This window comes from Cricetulus griseus (assembly GCF_003668045.3).
Source record: "Cricetulus griseus strain 17A/GY chromosome 1 unlocalized genomic scaffold, alternate assembly CriGri-PICRH-1.0 chr1_0, whole genome shotgun sequence".
NCBI classification, from domain to species: domain Eukaryota; kingdom Metazoa; phylum Chordata; class Mammalia; order Rodentia; family Cricetidae; genus Cricetulus; species Cricetulus griseus.
Genome location: NW_023276806.1, coordinates 1,326,744 through 1,353,582, shown reverse-complemented (window position 1 = coordinate 1,353,582; position 26,839 = coordinate 1,326,744). Strand labels below are relative to the sequence as shown.

The 26,839-nt window shown below is 38.2% G+C and overlaps 1 protein-coding gene across 2 annotated transcripts in view; it reads right to left on the bottom strand.

The window, feature by feature from the left end:
* Positions 1 to 26,839, bottom strand: part of Lrrc7 (leucine rich repeat containing 7) — a 362,920-nt gene that overhangs the window by 205,968 nt on the left and 130,113 nt on the right. For both annotated transcript variants that reach the window (XM_035451112.1, XM_035451113.1), the window contains exons 4-6: positions 14,788 to 14,866; positions 6,032 to 6,121; positions 2,756 to 2,812 (exon numbers count right to left, since the gene is read on the bottom strand). In XM_035451112.1, the coding sequence (XP_035307003.1) occupies positions 2,756 to 2,812; positions 6,032 to 6,121; positions 14,788 to 14,866 (226 nt within the window). The remainder of the gene's footprint in view (positions 1 to 2,755; positions 2,813 to 6,031; positions 6,122 to 14,787; positions 14,867 to 26,839) is intronic.

The window sequence follows — 26,839 nt, the reverse complement described above, 5'->3', positions numbered from 1 at the left end:
TTTTGTCTTTTCTTGGCTCTTTGTTTCAAGGCCTACACCCTCTCATAATTGTTGTTTTCCCATGGTTGCCTTTCCCAGTATACATACATGTGCAAGCAAACATTTCTCTACTGACACTTATGTTTGAGTCCCATACAGCCAATGAAGACCCGCCTGACGACAATCCCTGGATGCTCCGGAAAAGGAATTGGGCCACACCTCTTCAACTGCACTGGATCCAACTTACTCCATTTCAACTGACACTCCGACCAGAGCCTCGATTACTGACTTCAATCAAGTTGAGGATTTCAACCTAGATCTTCAATCAAGCAAATCCCATCTAAGATGGACTGGAGATAACCCATTAGAGACTTTCCCTATACTAACATTTTTTTCCCCCACAGGACCCCACAAGGCTACCATCGTCCCATTTCAGCAGGAAGTAACTTAGAAGATGCTACGCCCCCGCTCCCCATTATTGTTTATTAGGGTAGTATAAGCCTAGTTAGGAATAACTTTCTTATTGTTTAGAGTTGGGATTGGAAGGAGGTTCAAGTTAGACACCCTTTCCACTGACTTTAGGGTTTAGCTGCAATAGACATAGTTAGGATGTGCAATAGCAGATCATTGTATCTTCTTGTATTTCACCTTTATGATTGTTAATTTTGGATCTTTTACACTATTAAGTTTTAATCCTCTTTTAGAGTAAAAGGGGAATTGTAGGGAGACATTGTAGCCCCGCCTCCTAGTAGCCCCTACAGGTGTGCCTGGCCACGCCTGTGAGGACGTGGTCAGGGGAGGTCGAAGATGACGCAGAGAGAATTCTTAAGAGGAATGAACACGTGGATGCCTCTTCTCTCTGGCTACGCTAGCTTGCGCCTTCTGGGTATGCTCTGGCTTGCATTTGGGCTGGTGTTTATCTGAATAAAGAAATCTTAGCATTACAGCCTACGGATCATCATTGAGCACACGCAATAGTGGGCTATATGTGGAAACATTTTACTTTATTCAACAGATGTCTTTGTGTAGTTTTAGTTCCATAGACGTCAAAACCAAAGTATAGCACCATGCATTCTGTCTATGTTTTGCTTCTTAGATTCTTGTTGACATAGCATAAAACAAACATTCTGAATTGCAAATAGTTCTGAAAATGCTTTTTTTAAATATAAAAGTTATAGCTGTGACATACACAGCAGTCTACCAAAGACACCCAGCGTCCTTCTCTAAGAAACTTTTGATAAAGTTTTACATTCCCAAACACATTGTTCAACACCATTTAATTTTACTTACTACTGGGCAGTATTCTGAAAGCCTACAGAACACCCATACATCAATTAAGAGTACTGTGACTCATTGCCTATGAAGTCCATAATATCAATTTATATTAGATTATAAGTTACATATTACAACTTATGTCAAAAATACTAAAATCTGTACAACCTGCATTAGGTTTATTTTGTATTTTAAACCAAAGTCCTTATATGAGGCCATTGCAACTCCTCCTGTGAACACTCAGGGTTTTCTCCTAGAACTGAATGTGTGTAATCAGATGTAAGCGATCACTGCTCTTCCATCTTGGTTTATGGTCTAACTAGATGTGTTTTTGCCTTCAAGGCAACAAGCAAAGGCCATCCAGACGAAACAGTGGCAATAGCTTTCTGTGCAGGAGCTATCACTTGAACACATACCTCATTTCTCTCTGTCTAGGATTCCAGTCCTGGTAAGGCATTATTTACACATGGCATGCTGCAGTGTGGAGCACACTCCTCCTTTTCCAGCTTTCTTCTTAACTGCCACATGGGGAGAATCTCCATGTGTCTGTCTAAGTTGATTCCAGGGCATGGTTGGGACTCCCCAACAAATCCATCCATTGCATAGCATGGATGAAATGTTCATACCTTGTATCACACGTAATTGCACTTGCTAATTTATCAGCATATTTAGCCTTATTTGCTCAGGGAATAAATTTAAAAAGAAAAAAATTCAGTTTCAGTTCATCAGGGGAATGTGTCTAAGCCTTGTTGTAAGTTGGAAATACACTGATATACTTGATGTCTTTCAGAACTGAAGGAAAGCAATAAATACTAACACAGTACACAGACAAAGCATATCACCTTATGTGAGTGAAAAAATATTGCAAATACATTTTAATCTTGAAAATCAATTATTCCTATATAACACAAACCCTATTACTACACATGAATGAAGGAAAGCAGGGGGAAACAGTATTTTACAAAGCTGTATAAAATTAGCTTTTGCTTTAAAATGTCTTGTATATTTATATAAACCATCTTTTTAAATAGACTGGAAAAATGCAACAGTTTGTAAGAATATGTGAATATAGCTTCCCCTTCCTTTTTTAACTTTCAAAACCATGTTAGGATCTCTTGAAAAATTTTAACATTTTTTCCCCTTTAAAAGTCTCCAGCTTTGCTGCAGGACTATAAACTAGCACAACCCACAGTTTAGCTTGCAGAGTGAAGCAACCTAGGCCAAAGCTTGGGAAAGTGTTGTTAAGAATGACAGAGACGCTGGTTTAGGCTCTTGGCAAGGCTCTTCAGCCACGAGCAAGACTCTGACAGTGCGCATGTTTGCAAAGCAGGAAGCCTACTAGTTCATAAAAACCCACACAGTTTACTGTAGAATTTGACCTTTAGTAAGAATGTATAGAACAATTCAGTAAAAATGGCACAGCTGCCAAAGTAAAAGTGAGAAGCAATTTTTCCTAGTAGTGAAAAATCACAACGGAAACTTTGAAAACAATGTAATCACTTACTTTGGTAGAGTTTTCAAGTGATTTTCTCTTAATTCCAAGATCCGCAATTTGACAAGTCTATAAAAAAGAGTTTTAAAAATTACTTTTTATAAAATCATTATTTCTATGTAAAACACAGTCACATGACAAAGCAAACAATCACAATCACTAATTAGGCAGAAATATTCAGCTGTTTTTAGTATTTTATGAGATATAATTTATTTAATTATTTGTAATGTGTATGGGTATTCTGCTTGCATGTGTGCCTGTGCACCATATATGTGTTTGTACAGATTTTAAACAAATATTCAAACTGATGATGAGCAGGGTTGGATCACCACTGGCCAATGACAAAACATCTCACAAAAACTAAAGATATTTGATTATATCTTTTAATCCCAGATTTCTAATTTTCTAATGTTCCATAAAAGTGCATTTACTTTTATGTTTAATAAGTATGTGTGTTGAACAGGTTGTTGGCTATCTTTTAAATCCTGGTGTTATGTTCATTGAGGGGCTGTAGACAGACAGACCTGAAAGGCAGACAGAATGTTTCAGAGGAAAGAGTCTTCAGCTTGGTGTGAAGAGAGATGAGTGCACATTCTGTCTCAATGACATTATTCAAGTTAGTCAACTCCATTGCCTTCCTAACTTTGGTTTCCTCATCAACAGCACTAAACCCTCGGGCTGAATACTTTAAATGGTGCCACTCATATAACACACCGTTCTGCCCATCAGAAGCTGTGGTCAGTGCTTGTTCTTTCTGATCTCACTAACTGCGCAATGGAAGCACTTGTGTGTGTCATGTTTATTGACTCCAAGACTCACATTTTACAACTTCTGAAAGGGTTTGTGCTTGGGAACCCAAGGATCTTCTTCCTGTGAGTGTGGAGCAGAGGGCACAGCTTCCGCTTTCTTGCTGCTTAGGTTACCACTGTGCTCCAGAAGGGCACCGGCACCTCACTCATGATGACAGAAGGGTTGCCGTCAGGAGCACATTGCTATAGACAACCAGACTGAATCTTGTGTTTGTTTCCCACAAAGTTACTGTAAAACAAATACTAATTGGATTTTCTAAAATCTTAAGTTTTTAGGAAAAAAATCTGAGTAAACAACTCTGCGTATCATCTATCTTTCACACGCTTTAGGTCTTTAACAACTTCACCTATCATCATCATCTTTATTATGCTTTATGTATTTACCTAACAACTTCACCTGTTATCTATCTTTAACATGCTTTTAGGTATTTATCTAAGCCTCTTTCTTTTTCCTTTTCTTCCTCTCAAGATCTCAATTTAACTCAAATTTTTATGAAATAATATGCTTCAATGCACAAAAGCTCCTTAGATATCTAAAAACGTCACATCACAATGGTGGTGTTAGTGTGATGGTGTAGATCTATTCAGTCTTTCGAGGCTAGAAAGTTTCAGGCTGGAAGAGAATTTGAGCATCCTGTTGTCAAACCACCTAGCTGGAGGCTGAAAAACTGCTTAGATTATGAATTATTATAAGTAAACATTTTGTTATTAAACATAGCATATTTTGCCAGCTCACACAAAACTTAAATTCTGATTCAAAGTAGCTATTGTATTGGTATTATGTGTCCTCTAGGTCTAAACCTCATACTCATTTTAGGACTACTTAAAGAGAAATGACAAAAAATAAAAAAAATCCAAGACAAAAAGTGTCAGAGGGAATCATCATATTTTGTTATTTGTTCATTTTGAAGCACATTGCACTGCAGTTACAAAGGGTAATTTTAGTTGATAAGGGTAGATGGATCTGGGAAAACACTCTTTTACAAATAACGACTGAAATAATTTCCTTTGTGTGTATAGTTCAGGGCGCTGTGATATCTTCATCCATAGAAGTGAAGGAATCTGGGACCTCTTACTGCATTTGCAGTGTGAAAGGGAGATCACTGTGTGTTAGACGACTTCATTACTCCACTTAATGTCCTACTCATCCTTGTCAAGGGGCAGGTGCTGAATATATACTTGGTTAATCATTTTCACAGTTTCAAAGTGATCAACAAAAGCTGGCAATGGCCGGGCCTTGGTGGTGCACACCTTTAATCCCAGCACATAGGAGGTAGAGGTAGGCAGATCTCTGTGAGTTCGAGGCCAGCCTGGTCTCCAGAGCAAGTGCCAGGATAGCCTCCAAAGCTACACAGAGAAACCCTGTCTTGAAAAAAACCAAAACAAACAAACAAACAAACAAAAAGCTGGCAATGATGTTAGACTGTCTTTGGTGTTTATGACACATATGTTACACAAGCAAATACTCTTGGGAGCTACTGAAACAAATTATGAATGAAAATCAAAGTCATCTAGAATTTTATCCTTTTATCTGATGCATCCACATTGGAAAAACAGTTTATACACTTGGCATGACACCTTCCTAGACTTATGTAGGGTTAGGAAGTGCTTTCCAAGACCAGTTTCTGCACAGCACTGTCACATAGGAGTACCACAGTATTAGTCCAATTCCTATGTGATTTCATAGTCTTCATTTCAAAAATAATGAAATATATACTTGCCTACAAAAACCCAAAGATGGAATAAGATATTTCTAGTAATAAATTCCAATGGCAATGGTCATAGCTACTTTTAAACTTCTTAGAGCATATATCACTACCCCCAATTATGTAAGTTGGTTTCAGAAGCTAGGACAAATGAAACCCTTTGCTTTATTTGTATTGTATTCAATAATTGTGGAGATAGACATTTCTCCTGTACTTAGTATCTATTTCCATTTTATCACAAGCTGCCTGTGTGGCTACTCACATACTTCCCTGTATGATGGCTTTCATGCTCATATGTAAGGATTCTATATATTAAGGATGTTATTTGCTTTTATATAATAAAAACATTTCTATTTTATTTTATGGTTTATGATTTATCCTACTGAAAAGCATTTATACATATTTATAATGTTTTCCTGGGCTGGAGAGATGGCTCAGTCGTTAAAGGATAGGCTCACAACCAAAAATGTAATGCTGTCTTTTGCTTTCTACCTATAAAGGAATTTTGCAACCCAAGAGTCATGAATAGCCTCCTGCATTTGCTCGTATTACCTGGACTTTCCTTTTTATATTTAACTTTAGCCAAATTCAACCAAAGTTCTTTGACAACATGTGAAAATATAATTTTATGTTAATTATAGAACATTTAATTAAAATGTATTATGCATTAATGAGACCCTACTTTAACTAGCATGGCCACTCACATCCCGGTACTGGTGAAGCACTTAGCAGAGGCAAAATGATATTACACTGGTTATATCTCTCATGCTTACCTTCCAAAATTAGCTGGAAGAAATTCAAGGAAGGCATCATTCAGGTAGAGCTGGGTCAGGTTTAGAAGCTGCGTGAAGCCATCGGGTAATCTAAAAGGGAGTTAAAGTTTTAGTTAGTGCATCAATGTTGCTATAGAAACAGCAAAAAATATATCTTAGAGAAGAAAAAAGAGAAATGAAGTATGTCTTCAAACTCTCCTTTGGTGTGAGTAATGGGAGAATTTATTGAGCAAATAACTACAGCTGGAAGTTTTAAAAAATGCAGGTTATTAAAATAAATGATCCCTTTCCCCCTTCCATGCTTCTCTCTGAGCCGACACTCATATCATTGAGATCTGGAATCTCATACTGTTGGCTGTACCTTCTGCACCAGCTAAGACATTCTTAAGGAAATCTCAAGCCCAATGACAACATGGCATTGAGATGAACAGGTCTTTCCTACTAGAACAGTCACATCAAGTCAGGTGAGAACGTCTAACAATTTCAGCCGGTCATTAACATTCCCCTATGGTTTACCTCCGTGGTGGTCAAGCCTGCCCCAATGAAAACAGACTAAACTAACTCCCACTCTAATCAATGACAGCTTAACGTGTGTATAGATGAAAAGTTGGTTTAAGTCCTGTTAATTAAAGATGACTGAGAACACTGGGAAGATTTTCGAACAGAATCATAATGGCTGTAAATGACTTTGAAAAGTGAGGATAACCTTTGGTAGAATTTTAAAAAATTAGATAAAACAATTTCTTGAAACATTAAATCTTTTCCCTTTTAGTTTAATTGAAATATTCTCCAGGAGACCTTTTCCAGGTACAATATTGGATTTTTTCCCTAAAATTGTATTTTTATTTTAACACTTTAATATCTTTCTCTATAATCTAGTCTGGACTCCATTCTTCTCTGAAATATTTCTAAGTTGCCTTTTCCCCCCTTTGTAATCTTCTTCACTACAGTGACTACCAGCATTGTGCGCAGCTAACTGTGCTCACTGAAATTGACTACTCCAGTGCTTCTGGCCTGCTGTCATCAAGACCTTCTCTGCCTTCACTCTGTATCCCAAGCTGCTCACCAACTATTGCCATCACTGACAGACATCCCCTTTTCTTCTACTGCAGCCTCCTCACTCCACTTCTGGAACATAACACGTGGGGTTCCCTTCATCATTTCCCTCTTTTTTCTCAAACTTTCCTGTGGATTTTTTCTCTATGTAAAGAGTAAGAGCTCACAAACCAGAGTGAAGAAACAGAGCTAGTACTGTGGCTGCCACCCATGTCTTTCCCTGACCACATGTAGTTTGTATCCCTACAATGTATCCCTACAAACTCCAGTGCTCCTTTGCTAGAGGCTGCATAGATGCTGTTCTTGAAAGCAACATTACTGAGTTGTAGGGAAGGCAAGCTTAAATTTACTAGGAGTAGCCAAATTTTATTAATAGCTCCATCCTCTTGTAACCCAAAGCATCTGTATAAGAGCTTCCTTTTTTGTGTCCTTCTTTTCTTTATTTCACGCCTGTGGGTGTTTTGTCTGCATATGTATCTGCATACCACATGAATACTGTGCCTGAAGAGACCAGAAGGGAGTGTCTGATCCCCTAAAACCAGAGTTAAAGTCTAGGCGCCAAGAACAGAACCCAGGTCCTCTGAAAGAACAGCCTGTGTTCCTAATGCTGAGTCATCTCTCCAGCTCCTCTGTGTTCTCCATTCTTTGTTTCATTATTTTTGTTGTTGTTGTTTTTTAAATCACATCTGTAAACTTGGTAATGTAAAATAATTTACTTCTTATTAATACAATGATAATTTATGATAATGATTAATGATAGTCAGATTTTAATTTTCATCTTTTGTGGAAAACATGTTTATGCATTTGGATTGTTTTCCTACATTTCTATCCTGACTTCCCAGCCTATGGCCTTCTTTCTGTATATTGATTCTGGCAATGTCCCCTGCAAGATGGCATCTTCAACTAGGGCCTCAGAATAATCTAGGGGTAGTTCACAGTTACTGTGGAGCAGGAGAGAGATAGTCTCCTCACTCATCTGCCTTGTACACAACTCTGGAGAATTTTATGCCCTTGAAGCATCCCCCCGAGACTGAGTTCACTGGAGATCTTGAATGCTTGATAACACATTTCCTGGGACTGGTGCCAGGATATTCAGCCAACATTCACTCCAACAGCTGCTTTTTGTCCACCCAAACTAAACACAGAATTCCCTTCTTGGAAGTAATTTTCTTTTGTTATTTTTTATTAGCACACTGATTATGCTGATGGGTAGGCTTCACTGTGACATCTCATTACATGTAAATTTTATCTACACATTTTTTGTCTGCTCATCTCCAGCTCCTGTGTCCCTCTCTTCTCGGTTCCTAATAGTCTCTCTGCTAGTTTCAAGTCTTCTTGTTTTTCTTTTTTATTCATAGAAAAAGCTTTTCCAAAAAGAATTTCAATTTGTTATTTCATTACTTTTTAAATTAAAAACCATTATTGTTATTTATTGTGGGGGGGTATGCATGCCACAGTGTGTATGGATATCCGGGAACAATTTTGTTTTTGCCTTCTGTTTTTAAGTGGGTTCTGGAGAATTAGGTTTAAGATACCAGATTTGGGGATCAAATGTTTTACCCACTGAGCAATCTCTCTGTCCCCCCACTTTTTTTTGAGACAGACAGTGTCTGACTGTATATCCCAGATTGGCCTTGAATTATTGTATAGCTCAGGATGATTACAGAGTCAAGTCAGTCCTCTTGCCTCAGTCTCACTAGGACTGGGGGTTACTGGCATGCTACTGCAGGCCTGCTCCAACTTTGCACACAACAGTTTGATATGGACTTGTAGTGATTCTTTACAAATTCCCAGGACATTGATTTTATATTGGTTACTTTATTCTGCAACTATCTGGCTCCTGCTTGGATTTTAAGGTGGGTTTATTTTTGGATATAGCTTTCAGGGGGATGTTTCCATAAGTTTACTCTTTGGAGAAGAGGAATTCATGCAAACAGGAATGGGGGAGAGGGAATGGGGAGGGCTTTATAAGTAGAGATGGATAGAGATGAATAGAGACCCCAGACAGAGGCTGAGTTCAAAGTAGTTCTTGGGACATTGTTGAGAGTCAACACCTGAGAATATCTGTAGGCTATTGCACTTAGAGGGTTTTGAATTATTACCCCAAAGGTGTGGCCTTGATCCCACAAAAAGCAACTTCAGTGAATAACTACTGTTCCTCATGTCTTCCTTTCCATACACTGGAGCCTACATGCCTACTACATGGTAGTTTTCTGGTAGAGGCACAGAGGTTACACTGATTTCTAAATTAGCCACTGTCCTTCTTTGGCATCACTAAAAGGGATTGGTTATGACTTTAGAGAAAGGAAGAGCCATAAACATATGTAAAAATGAAGGAAAGAAAAGCCAGCCCCTGACAATTTATCTCAAAAGTCACTTCCAGAAGATAGTAGAGGGGCACTTCTGTAATATTGGAGCCTGTCTGTGGTGAGACAGGAGAATTGCAAATTCAAGTTTATCTTGGGCTATACAGCAAGGTTCTGTCTCAATAAACCAGAGGGGAAAAGTCATTGCTAATAAAAAAGACTGAAAACATGAACTTCCTAGTTATGGGATAGTTTGATGCATAGGCCTTCCTCATTTCTCTGTAGGTGGCAACAAACAGAATCTTATTTTTCACTCTGATCAACAATTTGCTTCCCTATCATTGCTTCTGTGGCAATGTTTGCACAACCCGGAAACTCATAAGGATAGAGAATTTCCATCAAGTTTAAAAATTGACCATGTGTACCTGATTTAAAATGAAAACTTGGACCAACAAACATAAATTGTATGAAAAAACTGTATACAAAGTAGCATTTTAAGCCTAGTTGTACATATATGTGCTGACATTTCACATGGGCATTTCTACTTAAAAACAGAGTTGGGGATGCTGGTGTGGCATGGTATATTTATCGGGGAAAAATTTAAAAATTAATGCAGAAAAATCAATAAAAGCAATTCTATCATTTGAAAAGACCAATAAAACGTAAAAATTGGTAGTCAGAGTGATCAAGCCAAATAGTAAGGCTCAAAGTCAGTAATGAAAGAGAGAATAACACTAGAAATACAGCAATAGATACAGTCAAGGACCAAGAAAATCTTAGTGAAACAACAAGGCATGACTTGTACAAAGGAAACAGGTTCCCGAAAAACTATTTCTGAAGGAGAAATAATTGGTTTGGATAGCTGATTAGTTATTAAGGGAAGGCTAACAGTCATAGTGGGAACTCTAGACTGACTAGCTGCACCGGAAAAGTCCACCAATGCTTACTAAAGGGAGAAAGCTAAATTTATGCAAATTACTATAGCAGATGGAATAGAACATTTCTCAACTCACTTAATGAAACCAGTTTTACCTTGATAACAAACTGGACAAAGGAATTAGCAGAAACATCTGATGGGTATATCTCACAAAACCAACAAACAAACCATTAATAGTTGTTAATAAAAGAGAGCAATAGAACATAAAAAATGACCAATATTCATGACTAGATAGTTTGTCCTTCAGCAAACATGATTGACAGGAAACACTGAACAATATGAGTCACCATAAAACCAAGGGAAGGAAAACCAAGTGATTACAGATCTTACAAATCAGCTTTAACCAAATTCAACACCCAATAACAATAAGCACTGTGAAAACCAGATACCAAAGGTGTGACAACTCTAGTGTATAGTGGCCCTGTTGTCTTGCATTGGTAGGATTGGTGATTTTCTATCTGTTAACAGAACATGGTTGTACAATGGGATGCCACATCCAAAATCATCTTCTTGACTTACCCTCGCTTGGTGTTGACCTTGAGGATGCCAGATGCTAGGTAGCAAGTTGCATCTAGAGATAATTATACAGCAGGGAGATGTACCCTTTAGAGGCCCACAGAGTCTTTAGGGGTGGCCAGCAGAAAGCTAGGCTCTCAGCTCCTCATGTGAGGAGAGAATTCTACAAAGCCCAAATTTATCTCTGGAGTGGATTCTTGTCCACCCAAGCACCCCCCTCTGAAAATACTGTTCAGCTCTTTCCTTGGCTCCTGGAGGTGAGAATGTGAACCAGCAGCTGAGATTGGCTATGTACAAGTTCCTGAACCAGAAACTCTGGGAGATGACAGTAGACAGTAATCAAGCTGCTAGGCTCATGGACATTTATTACACAGAATGAAACCAATATACTTTTTGGTACTCTGAATAAGATCTCTGCTGTAACAGCTTCCCAAAAATGTGGAGTGTCTTTGGAACACAAAAGAGGAGACTGTTAAAATCCAGAAACAGAAAAATCACAAGTACAGGCCATGACAGACAGAAACTGCATTTTCCTGCACGAATCACACTTAGAAGACCTGTCAGTGTGGGTGCCAATGGAAGTGAAGGCCCGTTATGGGACATTTCCTTAAACTGACAGAGGGTGCATATGAGAAAATAAGAAGCAATAGCAGATAATGAAAAACTGACAGTGCTGTCTGTTTTCACTTCTTTATTCAATGTGAGAGGAGGTCCTACAAGACAAATAAGGCAAGAAAAGTCAATATTCAGCAAGTAGATAAAAACAATGAAATACGACAAATTCACAGACAACAGGGATTGCTTACACAGAACCCCTCCCCAAATGTTCAGAAACAGTCCAGAATTAAGAAACAAAGTTTAGTTAATTTTACAGGTTATATCATAAATATATGAAAATCTATTGTATTTATATACATGGGAAAAATAAATGGAATGATAAAAATTATCCACAATAGCATAAAAATGTAAACCTATGGGAATAAATAAATAAGGTATGTATTATTTACATGTAAAAAATCTACAAAAATGGATAAAAGAAAATTTAAAGTATGAAAAATTTTTGGAAACATTTTCAGAGTTAAATGTCTCAATATTTCTGAGATATTAATTCTAGCCAAATTGACCTACCTAATTCAATGCAATCCCTTTCAAAATCTTGGCAGACATTTATAGCTTTGAAGAAACTGGGGAGCTGATTGTGAAATTTATATAGAAAGAAAAAGGCATCAACTAACTAGTGATAATGATAAAGACGAAAGTTAATGAGTCGTATTATCCAACTTCATGATTTACAATGCAGCTGTAGTAATCGAGAGAGTGTCAGTGGTATAAAGATAAGCATGTAGGTTGCTGTAACATAACAGAGAGCACAAATGGACACAAACACATATAAACAGCTAAAGTTTCATTGGAGGCAGCTCTATTGAGGATGGGTACTATTCCTAATAACGGATTGGAAGCAATTGGATACTCAGACATCAGAGAAAAGCCTTATGACTATTAAGCCCTGCTGATATGCAGAGGTCTGCTCTTGTGTGAACCATAAGCCAAAGGGACAGCTTGAGCTACAGAAGATCAGAGCAAAACTTCAGAGAAATGGGCAGGACTCTGAACATAGCAAAGGTTTCTTAGCCAGGAAGCTAGAATGCATGCTATTAAACAGGACTTCATACAAACATAAAAGCCTCTCTGTGAAGGGTGCTATTTAGAGTGTGAAGGAACAAACCACAGAACTGGGACTCATACTGCACCCGGAATCTGAAAATAACTTATAATTCAGCATTTAAAAAGGCAAGTCAAGGAAAAAATTGAATCACTGCCAAAGAAACAATACATTTAATTAATATGCAGAGAAATATGCTGATTGGACACTATAAATGTAAATTACAACCACAAGGAAACAGCACATCTACCAAAGTGATTGAAATTGCAGAAATGAGAACTTAAAACATTGGATGATGGCAAAGAAACAGCCACCATTTGCAAGTTTGTAAGTCTCTTTTAAGCTCAAGTATATGAGTTCTGTACTCCCCGTTGAACTACTCCAGGCATTCAAGCAACATAAGTGACACCTGAGCATGAATTTCTCAAATGTCTGCATAAAGTTTCTACCAACAGTGCTAATAAACAATCTTCACTTCCATTAATGGACACATGAGTCCTGTGATTTCTTTGCAATGGGATGATCCTGCCGATACAGGGACAGGTGTGTAGACAAATCCATAGCCACGAAGATGAGTAAAAACAACCCAACACAGACGCCAGCCATTCACAAGGCATTCTGGAAAAAGACAGCTGGACTAGAGGAGCTCTGGGGATGTTGAAATAATTTATACTAATTACAGTTAGTGACTAACCACCTGTCAAAATCTACTCAGTTGCACACCTAAAAGGGGATTTTACTCACATAACTTAAGAAAAGTCTGACTTTGAAAATGAACACACGACTTAAATTTACTTTTCTGATGACTGTTTTTATACACTCTCAAACTAGTTAATACTTAAAGTTTTAAGTATTTTTGATAAAATCTTTAATTTAAATTGTTTTACAAGGTAAAATATATTAAGTGAGTTTGGAAGTAGCTATGGTAAAACTAGTTTTTAAATTCTTAGTGATGTAATTTTTAATCTGGTTTCTACCCTAAAAGACTTGCTGCAATTGCTAAATAATACAATGTATTAGAATCTAGGAACTAAAGAAAACAACAAATAACAAATAATATACAAAGCAGACCAGCTCTTCATCTACCTTAGACTGTGCGGCAGTCTTGGCATGAGAGGCTAGTGGCTCCATTATGTTAAGATGCTGAGAAAATGCATTTGGCGTAGAGTTGGGAAAAGATTTTCAAGGCTTGCATTTGTTTTCCCATCCATATTCTTATTTGAGGTAGAAACTCTGATTTTGAAGCACACCACATTTTTTGATGTTTTGCATTTTCTACTAGGGGCCTCATACTGTTTCTCAAGTCATTCACTGTAAACTGCCATCTCATTCTATTGTGTCCTCTGGCATGAAACTCCAACCAGCCTCTCTGTGTCTTTTGAAAATATTTTCCCTACTAAGCACTCTAACCTCCTCTACTCATGTAGACAAAGTCCTGGAGGACTTTATTGTCAGCTTCCTGTAATTATTGAGATGGATGGCACCTCTCTCTGAACACCCCAATCTGCATTCCGGGACCAGCCTCTTGCAGGTACTGCTAACATCAGTACAGACATCAGTAGCCTTTCTAGATTTCATTTCTCCTTCCGTTTTATCTGAATATTCAGGTTCAGGACTTAATCTAACCCACCTGTTCATGTTTTCACAGACCTCTCACCCCAGAACAATTTTGTGTCAGCAACACAGTCATATGTTGAGTTTCATTTTCCTGTGAGATTTCTTAATTAATAGATCTTGAACCACAAATAGACTCCCCCATTTTTTCTTGGTAGCATGTTTATCATCATATCTATCTACTACACCATTAGGCTTTTCCCTTTACTCTTGCTGCTATTTCTGGGTCCCAAGCACTTCTTACTTGGAGTCAGACCCAATTTCTTTGTTATGGACACTCAACTATTAAAGTGTTTGTTGGCACCTTTAATCCTCCTTCTGTTTTGAATTTCCATCAGGTCTTTGATGCTAATTTCTCACCATGACTGCAACTAATACCTGTTTTCTTGATTTTGCCTCTCATGCCTGGAATAGTACTGAGAACTACAGAAAAGCAATGCCATGGTTTCTCAAAGTAATGTTATACTGTGAGGGTTGGGTCTTCCTTCACATTCACTGTGCTTTAAATCATATTAATGAAACTCAGCTCTTGGTAGCTTTTCTATCATTCTGTTAACTAAGACAATTGATTTTACATAGAAACCTATGATCACAAAAGTTCCATCTAAGTATACTATAGGCAAATGCAAATAAAATAAAGTAAAATCTAATAATTTATACTCACTTAGAAATGGGATTGACACTGGCTTCAATAATGGTTAAACACTTACAGCACTTTATGTTTTCTGGAAATTCTTGTACACCTAAAAAGTCGGAAAAAAAAAAAAAAAACAATGGCATGAGTTCATGAAGATATCCCAGGAGCTCTGATTCCTATAGTGAGAATAAACTATTAAGACCACAAGTTTGGATCTCAACTCCATATAAGGCAAACATCCAAGCAGAGATGATAATTGAATATGATAAAGCCACACAAAAAGGCAGGTACATACACAATTTTCCTAATTAAAAAAGGAATGTTAAATAATACTTTAGGTTAGTGATAGCTAGAAGCTGCAGTGTAAAATCAAGGACAACTGTATTTGGCTCTTTTCTAACTCTCAAGAGTGAAAATAAAAGTAGCTTGTTGACACAGTTTGTTGCAAAGGTTTTGACTGTAAAGACAGTATCACACATTCACACTCCCACCACTGCTTTTCAGCTAAGATAATGGAGTTGTGTGTGCTCCCTTAGAAGAACACCCCAAGCTCACTTCTGGGAATCTCTGGGTATTCAGTCTTGTTATATGTTGGCTGAATTCGGAGTCAGGCTGAACCGGCCCTCACAATGAGAGCTTTCACTGGTCACTAATTATATGGGGCACTGAGTTTTATAGGTAGAATGGTATGTTTGCTTTTAAAAAATGGACAGTTTTCTCGTTCACAAACAGCAAATGACATCATTCAATATTTATACTCCAATTGAGGACACTATGTTTTTACGCCTCCAATGTGTTCATTTCAGTAAAAGTACCACAAAATCTAACTTGATCTATCCACAAAATTATTGAAAAAAGGCAAGCAGCATTCCTGATTTCAAGACATCTTAGAAACAAAACTTAATCACAGAATTAATCAAAACTGCATGAACAAATTATTAATTACTTGGAAAAGATAGATAAAATGGGTTACTTAGCTGCTACATCTGATTAATTCTGTTCTTCAATCTCCCTGTTTTTAAAATACAAAGCTTGGATATTTTTAGGGTTGCTGTTTTGGGCTGGGTTTGTAGCTTTGCTGGCAAAGTGTTTGCTGGAGTGCAGGAGTCCTGGACTTGATTCACAGCACCTTACACAGAAGATATAGTGATGCATGCCTTCAATCCCAATGAACATGGGAGATGAAGATGGGAAGGTCATCCTTGGCTACATAGTAGTTCAAGGCCAGCTGGGGCTATGGGAGTCCTATCTCAAAAGGGAAAAGAAATCTTCGTTTTGACAATCATGCTTATTCATTCTTCTTTCAGGAAACAGTATATATAAAGTAAGAGAGAAATATGAGATTAATCAATTTATTATTCCTATCTGGCATGAGGAGGGGAGACAGAAAATCATGGATGGGTGTCAGGTTATAGGGTTTAAGTTTTTGCATTTACTTAGGTTTTCCTACTAAAGGCAGATAGGATAATCTAAATAAAAGCCTCATCATCTACCCAGGTTTATATGTGAGTGTGACACACACATGTGCCTGTTTACACACACCATTGAGCCAGATCCCACCTCTTCAGTGCAGGGATCAAAGAATGTCACCACACCTGGCTTTTGAGTCACCTCCCTGCCCCTTACAGAGACTTCAGCTTGTAGTTAAAATAGCTGTTAGCTTTCTCTAATGGTAGAATGGCTTCTGAAGTCATTCTGTGTTTTAAACCTGGCTTTAAAGCCAAGCATGAAAAGAAACATTTCTTTCTGAACAGAAGTTAAGTTCAGAACCCAAATGTAGGAAAAAGTCTCATCATTATCAAGCACTGAGCTTAACAACAGTAGAGCATTGATCTCCGGAGCCTATAAATAGATACCACTCAGAGGGAAACCTACCTGTGAGATTTCTGTGACATAAAAGTTGTCTTTCCAACTCACTTTTCCTGAGTTTGCTTTATTTGTTGCAAGTTTTGCCTATCCTCATGATTTTCTCACACAAGCCCAGGGCTAAATACCATCCATACAGGGGAATTTGAATTCTAACATTTGCATGAGGATTTATTCAACTACTTTAAGTCCTTTACTTTATAATGCCTGTTGTTATAGCTTTGTATTGCATCTGAAATTGAATGAGGCTAGGAAAAAAAAACAACAGAAAAAATGCAACAAAACAAAACACCACTGTGCACGGTTATGAGTTAAAGACATTGCTATTTTTCTTTTACTATATCTTTAATTTGGGTTCTGGAAAAAGGGAATATACACACACTTAACTCAGCATACTTCCTGAGCACTTTGTGTTGGGAAGTACTGAACTTTGAGGACATAGATGGGGAAAAAGATGGGAAAGATGGGGGATTCTTTTTATTTCTGGAGCTCATATTTTATCAGGTAAATGCATACAATACAAGTGTATGTGTAAATATAAATATCCTGTGTTTTAGCAATGAGTAGTAAGACCATAATGTAGTCAGACATTGGGATTCATTAATGTTTAATTTCCTAGGATCTACCTAGAGAAACAATGACAACATGGCAAGTGCTTGTTAAATTGACTCAAAATTATATTTCACATCAATAACTCAAATCATGGAACTAAAACACATATCAGACATGGAAAATAATACTTGAAGTAGGTATGGAGGATGTAGATTTTCATTACCTATACTAAGATGAAAAGGATAATCATCTTTTTTCAAACAAAATATAACAGACTTTATAAATGCCGAATTTAAATGATTTAGTGCCCTTTCAAATTTATAAGAAGCATTTCTTGTGTATAAATTTTTGCACAAATGAATATACATGAGTGTGGTTGATATATACTGAATGCTTTTGTTATCTGAATTGCATGAATACTTCAAATAGTTTACTCTGTGGTATAAGTGCTAAATGATTGGAAAAAACCTACAAAGCTATATCTTATATGATAAAACAACCTAGATAGATAATAAAATTTTCATCTATATTTTAATTGTTACTAATCTTTGAAATTATGTTTTTTTTATTTTGAGGAGAATGGGCAGGTTACTCCTATGCTGAACAAGTTGGATTAGACTCTGAGGATTAAAAGATGAAATGCACAGAGAAAGATACTATGTGCACCTTTGGAAATGAGTATGGCAGTTCCTCAGGAAAATGGGAATCAGTCTACCACAAGATCTAGCAATTCTACTCTTAGACATATACCCAAAAGATTCACATTCATCAACAAGGACATCTGTTCAACTATGTTCATAGCAGTATTATCTGTAATAGCCAGAACCTGGAAGCAACCTAGATGCCCCTCAACAAAGAATGGATGGAGTACACAATGGAGTACTACTCAGCAGAAAAACAAAACAAAACAAAACAAAAAAACAATGGAACCTAGAAATTTGCAGGCAAATGGATGGGACTAGAAGAAACCATCCTCAGTGAGGTAACCCAGTCACACAAAGACAAAAATGGTATGTACTCACTCATACATGGATTTTAAACATAGAGCAAAGGATTACCAGCCTACAATCCATACTGCCAGAGAAGCTAGGCAACAAAGAGGACCCTAAGAGAGACATACATGGTCTTCATGAGAAGGGGAAAGGGACTAGACCTCCTGAGCAAATTGGGAGCATGGGGAGAGAGGAGGGGGAGAGGGAACTAGGAGAATGAGAAGGGAAGAAGAGGAGGGAAAAGGAGGACATGAGGGATCAGGAAGGCTGAGTCAGGGGAAGAATAGAGGAGGGCAAGAAAAGAGATGCCATCATAGAGGGAGCCATTATAGGTTTAAAGAGAAATCTGGCACTAGGAAAATGTCCAGAGATCTACAAGGATGACACCAAGTAACAATCTAAGCAATAGTGGAGAAGCTACTTTAAATGCCCTTCCCCTATAATGAGACTGATGACTACCTTATATGCCATCCTATAACCTTCATCCAGTAGCTGATGGAAGTAGAAGCAGACACCCACAGCTGAACACTGAACTGAAATAGAATCCAGATGCAGGGGTGGGGGGTGATGAGCAAAGGGGTCAAGACCAGGCTGGAGAAACCCACAGAAACATCTGACCTGAACAAAGGGGAGCTCAGGGACCCCAGACTAATAGCTGGGAAACCATCATAGGACTGACCCAGACCCCCTGAACATGGGTGTCAGTTAGGACTCCTGGGTAGTCTATGGGGCTTCTAGTAGAGGATCAGTATTTATCCCTAGTATAAGAATGGACTTTGGGAACCCACTCCACATAGAGGGATACTCTCTCAGCCTAGACAGAGGAGGGAGGGCCTAGGCCCTGCTCCAAATGATGTGACAGACTTTGAAAAGTCCCCATGGAAGACCCCACCCTCCCTGGGGAGCAGAAAGGGGATAAGGTAGGAGGTTGGTGGGGGGCAGGGGAGGAGGGGAGGGAGAGGGAACTGGATTGACATGTAAAACAAGCTTGTTTCTAATCAAAATTTAAAAAAAGGAAAAAAAGATACTATGTGCACTTTATTTCATTCCCAAGAATTAAAAAAAAAATGACTAACAAAGCAAGTAAGATTCAGTGGCTGGCCAGGACTTAAAATCAGCATATTTCAAATACTGTCATGTTTGCCTATTCTGAGCAACACTCATGAAATCTAGGATTTTATAATTTCTAGCTATATATATTTAGCAACGAGGCACTTAAGACAGGGCAATCTGCATGGAATCTGATGCAGACTCAGACTCTTCAGTGTGTCAGCAAGAAGAAATTAGAACTACTGTCTCTTTAGAGGGGAAGTGACAGGAGAAGTACAGAGTGGCTCTAGCACTTTTCCTACTGACCAATCCTGCCTTGTGTAGACAAAACTTCTCTTTATTCTTAAAAAAAATCCCCAAACCCAAAAACGTCAGTTCTGCAATATGGATGGGATCATGTGAGCACAGGAAACTTAAATTGGCCAATTAGAAGGTAATTAGATAGGAACTATTTTTCAATAATTATGACTGTAGCAAATTTAAAAATTTGATATATAAGAAGGTACATGTTAATTTTACTTTATATATTAGTCCCTATTGAAGGTTACTAAGGACATGTGGCATATAGCACAACAGTCTATAGGGTAAGTAAGGGATGATGGGGGAGGTCCTTCTGTGTATATGATTGTCTTATTGGTTGATATATAAAGTACTGTTGGCCAATAGGAAAACAAGATAGGTGAGACTAGGAGTTAAGGAGGATTCTGGGAAAGGTAGGAGAAAGCACAGAGTTACCATGTGAGCCCTGGAAGACATGATGCTTGTTGCTGGCGTCCAATAAGATAAGTTTTATAAAATATATAGATTTATGATAATTAAGACTGAGCTAGCAGATGAGAAATCCTAGTCATTGGCCAAGCAGCATTTGTACCTAATATAAGTCTCTGTGTGCTACTTGGGACCTTACCGTGGTGGCGGGCAGAACTCGGGTGGACTGGCAGAAAGCGCCCACATGGCAGCAGTGCTTGGGTAGATGCAGCAGAAAGACTTATCATTACAAAGGGATGACAAAGAGACTGTAGAGGACAGTTTACAGCATTCTGCAAGGCCAAAGTGAAAGGATAACAGCTGGGTTGGTGAGTTGGAGAAGCACCTGGGGGATGCTTTGCATTTCATCCTAATGGGGAAGAAAGACTCAGGAAATACATTGGGAGGCACTTACTTGTGAGAGCCCGTCTTCCTCAGTAGCTTTACATAGAAAAACCAAATGCTGGTGAAGTAATTAGTAATTACATACCATCATACAACTGAATTTGCCTCAGGGACTTATCTTGGGAAAATTCCATAAAGGTTTTATTATCTTGACCCATAGTGTATTCATAGAGGAATACTTGCGGCGTGGTCCAAATTCAGTGACTGACACTGATTCTGCATTCTCTTGTACTTCAGTAATAGAGATTTTGAGTGAGAATCTCATGAAATTGTCTACTTAATATTATTTTGTGTTCAATGTTTTAATCCTCCCTTCTTTTTCACTAGACTGCCTCACTGAGCATTCCATCCACCTATATTTTGTGGCTCAGAGGGGAGTGTTAAAGTTTAGCTCCTTTTCAGTAAGGATGAAGGGTACCAGATAGTGAAGACTCAAACTGGCTCTCACAAGCTCAGGTTCATTCTCTTCAAATTATTTGTGAGAATTTATGGATTATGGGGAGTTTATTAATCATATATTTTTGAAAAGGTCCTGACCCCTAGCTGACAGAACTCTGAGAAGACTTCAGAGGTGAGGGGATGGCACACTTCTTCCTTGTATTAGCTGCCTACCCCGGCTACGTGTGTTGCTCGTAAGTTTCAGACTCCATGTCCCTATGAAGACACGAGGGTTAAAAGGCCTGGTGCTAGGCCATGGAGGTGACAAGAGAAACAGATCTGTTTTCATTGCCATGAACTTATTTAATGGAGCAAAAGAGACTGCATTTATTTGAGCCATCATGTACAGAAGAGATTCTAAAGACAGGGAAAGTAGACCTAAGGTACAGGAGATAGTGATTTTTAATAAGTTATGCAGGTGTGGAAGTAAGGAATTTTATAAGGCAGAGTACACATGAGCACGGTTATTGCTTATCGATGATGACCACATGTTGCCATTTTCTTCCTAATCTATACAAAGCATCCCAAGGTAACTTCCCTGAGAATTTATAGCACAGACAACCAGAGTTTCTGTTTCTCTTCCAATATCCTCAAAGATTTAAAGATTTAAAAAAAAATCTGTTAACTTCTTCCTCCTGTGAGTCTGGAACAGAAAGATTCCCTTTCTTCCTGCAGATGGGGAGTGCTATTTGTCTTGTGTCTCATGAATGCTTCGGGAAGGGGGTGGGACAATTGGCACATCACTATCACACATAAAAAACCTTCAACTACAATTGCCTCTCATTACCACTAACAATAGTGATTTTGCCCACCATGGTGTTACTCATATCCATTCATATATAGACATAAGTTCTGGAGGATGACAGAAAAACAATGACCTAATTGCTGTAGAATTAGGAAGCACTTTCAAATTAATTCATTTTCATTAAAGTCCTTATATTACGGTGTCATCTCTAAGAAGCTGTGACACATCAACAATCAAACTTGAAGTGAAATCACTGACTAATTAAACTTGATCATTCATTATCTAACTTCACCATATAAAACAGTTTATTCTACTAGGACCATGCATCAGCTACAAGCAGACCTAGACTATTTATCCAGAGATCCCAATAACATGAAATGCATTCATCTCTGATTCACATAGATTTTATTTCACTATTGAATTCAGATGTGAGGGTGTCTTAGTCAGTGTTTCTGTTTCTGTGATGAAACACCATGACCAAAAGTAAGTTTTGGAGGAAAGGGTTAATTTGACTTAGGCTTCCACATTGTAGCCATCATTGCTGGAACTCAGGACAGGAACTCAAACAGGGCAGGAACCTGGAGGCAGGAACTGATGCAGAGGCCATGGAGGGGTACTATTTACTGGCTTGATCATCATGGCTTGCTCATCCTGATTTCTTATAGAACCCAGGGCCACCAGTCTAAGGATGGCATCACACCAAATGGGTTGGGCCATCAGGAACTGATTAAGAAAATGCCTTACAGTTAGATCATATGGAGGTATTTTCTCAATTTCTTTCTTTCTCTTTTCAGGTAATGTTAACTTGTGTCAAACTGACATAAAATTAGCCAGCACAGAGGGTAACAGATGGAAGATCCATTGGTATGGACAGTGGCATGTTTCCCTTGGATCACTGTACACAATCACAGAACAATAATTGCTGAGAAAGAAAAGCTGATTCATAAAAAAAAAAAAAAAACATGGGCATGCCTTTATTTATCTCTGGCTACACAAATGACAAAATTTGCTATAATTTTCCAAAACTTCCTTAGAAGGCCAAGGCTAATGAGCTTATTTTTAAGAAAAAAATTATTTTTATTGACAAGAAGAAGCTGGAATCTCATTTTCCAGTTCATTGCTTTCCAGTTAACTGGGTATTTTGATTATATCATGGGCAAATATTATGTGTAGTGGGATCTTTTAAAATTTATCTTCTAACAGAAAGATGAGAACATAAAACTTCACATCGGACAGGGAATTCTGTAATACTGTGATACATGTGTACACAGGACAATACTGAGACCAGTTAAACCCACCTATCTCTTCAAATGTTTATCATTTCATTGGTGAAAACATTTGAACTCATTTCTTCTTGATTTTTTATGGTTTTATTTAAATTAGAAATAAGATTGTTTACATGTCAATCCCTCCCTCCTCTCCTCCCCCTGCCAGCCACTAACTCCCTATCCAATACCTGTTCTGCACGCCAGGTAGGGTGAGGCCTTCCATGGGGGAATCTTCAAAGTCTTTCATATTCTTTAGAACAGGGCTTAGGCCCACCCCATGTGTCTAAGCTGAGAGAGTATACCTCTATGGGGAATGGGTTCCTAAGTCCATTCTTATAATAGGGATAAATACTGATCTACTACAAGAGGCCCCATAGATTTCCGAGGCCTCTTCACTGACATCCACATTCAGGGGATCTGGATTAGCCCTATGCTGGCTTCTCAGTTATCAGTTTGGGGACCATGAACTCCCCTTTGTTCAGGTCAGATGTTTCTGTGGGTTTCTCCAGCCTGGTCTTGACCCCTTTGCTCATCACTCCTCCCTCTCTGCAACTGGATTCCAGAGTTCAGCTCAGTGTTTAGCTGTGGGTGTCTGCTTCTACTTCCATCAGCTGCTGGCTGAAGGCTCTAGTATGGCATACAAGGTAGTTATCAATCTCATTATTGGGAAAGGGCATTTAAGGTAGCCTCTCCACTATTGCTTAGATTGTTAGTTGCTGTCATCCTTGTAGATCTCTGGTCATTTCCCTAGTGCCAGATTTCTCTTTTAACCTATAATGGCTCCCTCTATGATGGCAACTCTTTTCTTGCCCTCCTCTATTCTTCCCCTGACTCAGCCTTCCTGATCCCTCATGTCCTCCTTTTCCCTCCTCTTCTTCCCTTCTCATTCTCCTGGTTCCCTCTCCCCCTCCTCTCTCCCCATGCTCCTAATTTGCTCAGGAGGTCTTGTCCCTTTTCCCCTTCTCATGAAGACCATGTATGTCTCTCTTAGGGTCCTCTTTGTTGCCTAGCTTCTCTGGCAGTATGGATTGTAGGCTGGTAATCCTTTGCTCTATGTTTAAAATCCATGTATGAGTGAGTACATACCATTTTTGTCTTTCTGTGACCAGGTTACCTCACTGAGGATAGTTTCTTCTAGTTCCATCCATTTGCCTGCAAATTTCAAGGTTCCATTTTTTTTTTCTGCTGAGTAGTACTTCATTGTGTAAATATACCACATTTTCTCCATCCAATCTTTGTTTGAGGGGCATCTAGGTTGCTTCCATGTTCTGGCTATCACAAATAATGCTGCTATGATCATCGCTGAACAGATGTCCTTGTTGTATGAATGTGAATCTTTTGGGTATATGCCTAAGAGTAGAATTGCTAGATCTTGTGGTAGACTGATTCCCATTTTCCCGAGGAACTGCCACAGTGATTTCCAAAGTGGCTGTACAAGTTGGTACTCTCACCAGCAGTGGAGGAGTGATCCCCTTTCTCCACATTCTCTCTCGCATAAGCTATCATTGGTGTTTTTGATTTTAGCCATTCTGACAGGAGTAAGATGGTATCTCAGAGTTGTTTTCATTTGCATTTCCCTGATGGCTAAGAATGTTGAGCACTTTCTTATGTGTCTATCAGCCATTTTAGATTCCTCTATTGAGAATTCTCTATTTAGTTCTGTGCCCCACTTTTTAATTGTATTATTTAGTGTTTTGGAATCTAGCTTCTTGAGTTCTTTGTAAATTTTGAAGATAAGCCCTCTATCAGATGTGGGGTTGGTGAATATCTTTTCCTATTCTGTGGGCTGCAATTTTATCTTGTTGACTGTGTCCTTTGCCTTACAAAAACTTCTCAGTTTCAGGAGGTCCCATTTATTAATTGTCAATCTCAGTGTCTGTGCTACTAGTGTTATGTTCAGAAAGTGGTCTCCTGTACCAATTTGTTCAAGGGTACTTTCCACTTTCTCTTCAAGAAGGCTCAGTGTGGCTAGGTTTACGTTGAGGTCTTTGATCCATTTGGACTTAAGTTTGGTGCATGGCGATGGAAATGGATCAATCTGCCAGTCTTCTACATGCCAGCATCCAGTTATGCCAGCACCATTTGTTGAAGATGCCTTCTTTTTTCCATTGTATAGCTTTAGCTTCATTGTCAAATATCAGGTGTTCGTAGGTGTATGGGCTAATATCAGGGTTTTCAATTAGATTCAATTGGTTTATCTGTCTATTTTTGTGCCAATACAAGCTGTTTTCAGGACTATGGGTCTATAATAGAGCTTGAAGTCAGGGATGGTGATGCCTCCAGAAGTTACTTTATTCTACAGGGTGGCTATCCTGGGTGTTTTGTTTCTCCATGTAAAGTTGAGTATTGTTCTTTCAAGGTCTGTGAAGAATTGTGCTGCAATTTTGATGGGGATTGCATTGAATTTGTGGATTGCTTTTGGCAAGATTGCCATTTTTACTATGTTGATCCTACCTATCCAAGAGCATGGGAGATCTTTCCATTTTCTGGTATCTTCTTTAATTTCTTTCTTTAAAGACTCAAAGTTCTTGTTATACAGTTCTTTCACTTGTTTGATTAGCCTTACCCCAAGATATTTTATGTTGTTTGTGGCTATTGTAAAGGGTGATATTTTTCTGATTTCTTTCTCAGCCCATTTCTTGTCTGTATATAGTAGGGCTACTGCTTTTTTTTTCAGTTAATCTTGTATCCTGCCACTTTGCTGAAGGTGTTTATCAGCTGTAGGAGTTCCCTGGTAGAGTTTTTCGGGTCACTTATGTAAGCTATCATATCATCTGAAAATAGTGAAATTTGACTTCTTCCTTTCCAATTTGTATCCCCTTGATGTCCTTTTGTTGTCTTATTGCTCTAGCTATAACTTCAAGGACAATATTGAAGAGATATGGAGAGAATGGACAGCCTTGTCATGTTCCTGATTTTAGCATAATTGAGTTGAATTTCTTTCCATTTAGTTTGATTTTAGGTGTTGGTTTACTGTACATAGCTTTTATTATGTTGAGGTATGTTCCTTCTTATCCCTGATCTCTCCAGGACCATTATAATGAAGGAGTGTTGTATTTTGTCAAAGGCTTTTCAGCATCTAGTGAGATGATCATGTGGTTTTTCTTTTGCAGTTTGTTTATATGGTGGATTACATTAATAGATTTTTGTATGTTGAACCATCCCTGCATCCCTGTGATGAAATCTACTTGATCATTGTGGATAATTTCTCTGATGTGTTCTTAGATTAGATTTGCCAGTATTTTATTGAGTATTTTGCATCAATGTTCATGAGGGATATTGGTCTGTAGTTCTCTTTCTTAGTTGTGTCTTTGTGTGGCTTGGGTTTATCATCCATAATCACACTCCCGTATAGTACAGCCTGGAACTGCTCATTCTATGTGATGGCAATTTAAGTTCCCCCAGTACCATCTCCTCATCCGTTCAATGCCGTTAAGTATGTAAAACTTATTAACATCATATATTTATTATGGATAGTCTCACATCAGGGCCTGTAGTGTACTATTGGTTTGTCCCTAACCAACTCACCCTAAGAGAATGTGCATTTTCATTACAGCAACATTTTGAACATTTACCATGACTTGGTTATAAATGTGAAAGTCAGTTAATAATAAGAAATTAGCATCATGTAGACAATGTGGCTGGCTATGCATCAGGAAAAATGATGTGACTGAGACACTATGAAATGCACCGGAACACTAAAGACATCCAAGTACACACTGAGATACTGGAGGAGAGGGCATAATAAAAGTAGCTGCAATTGGAAGTAGAAAAGAATTCATGAACTGATAAATCAAAGCAACCAATGAGACCAACAAGGCAAAGAAAGACTATTTGAAAGATTTTAAAAAATAGGAAAACTTTTCAAGGCAGATAAAAGTAAAGACAAGGTGTGATGATTAATTATTTAATTAATTACTAATTATTTAGGAACACAGAGGACAAAGTGGCCAGGGACATGGTGGAGGAGCATAAAATACTAAACTGAAGAAAGGTATGCAAAAGAAAAAATGAAA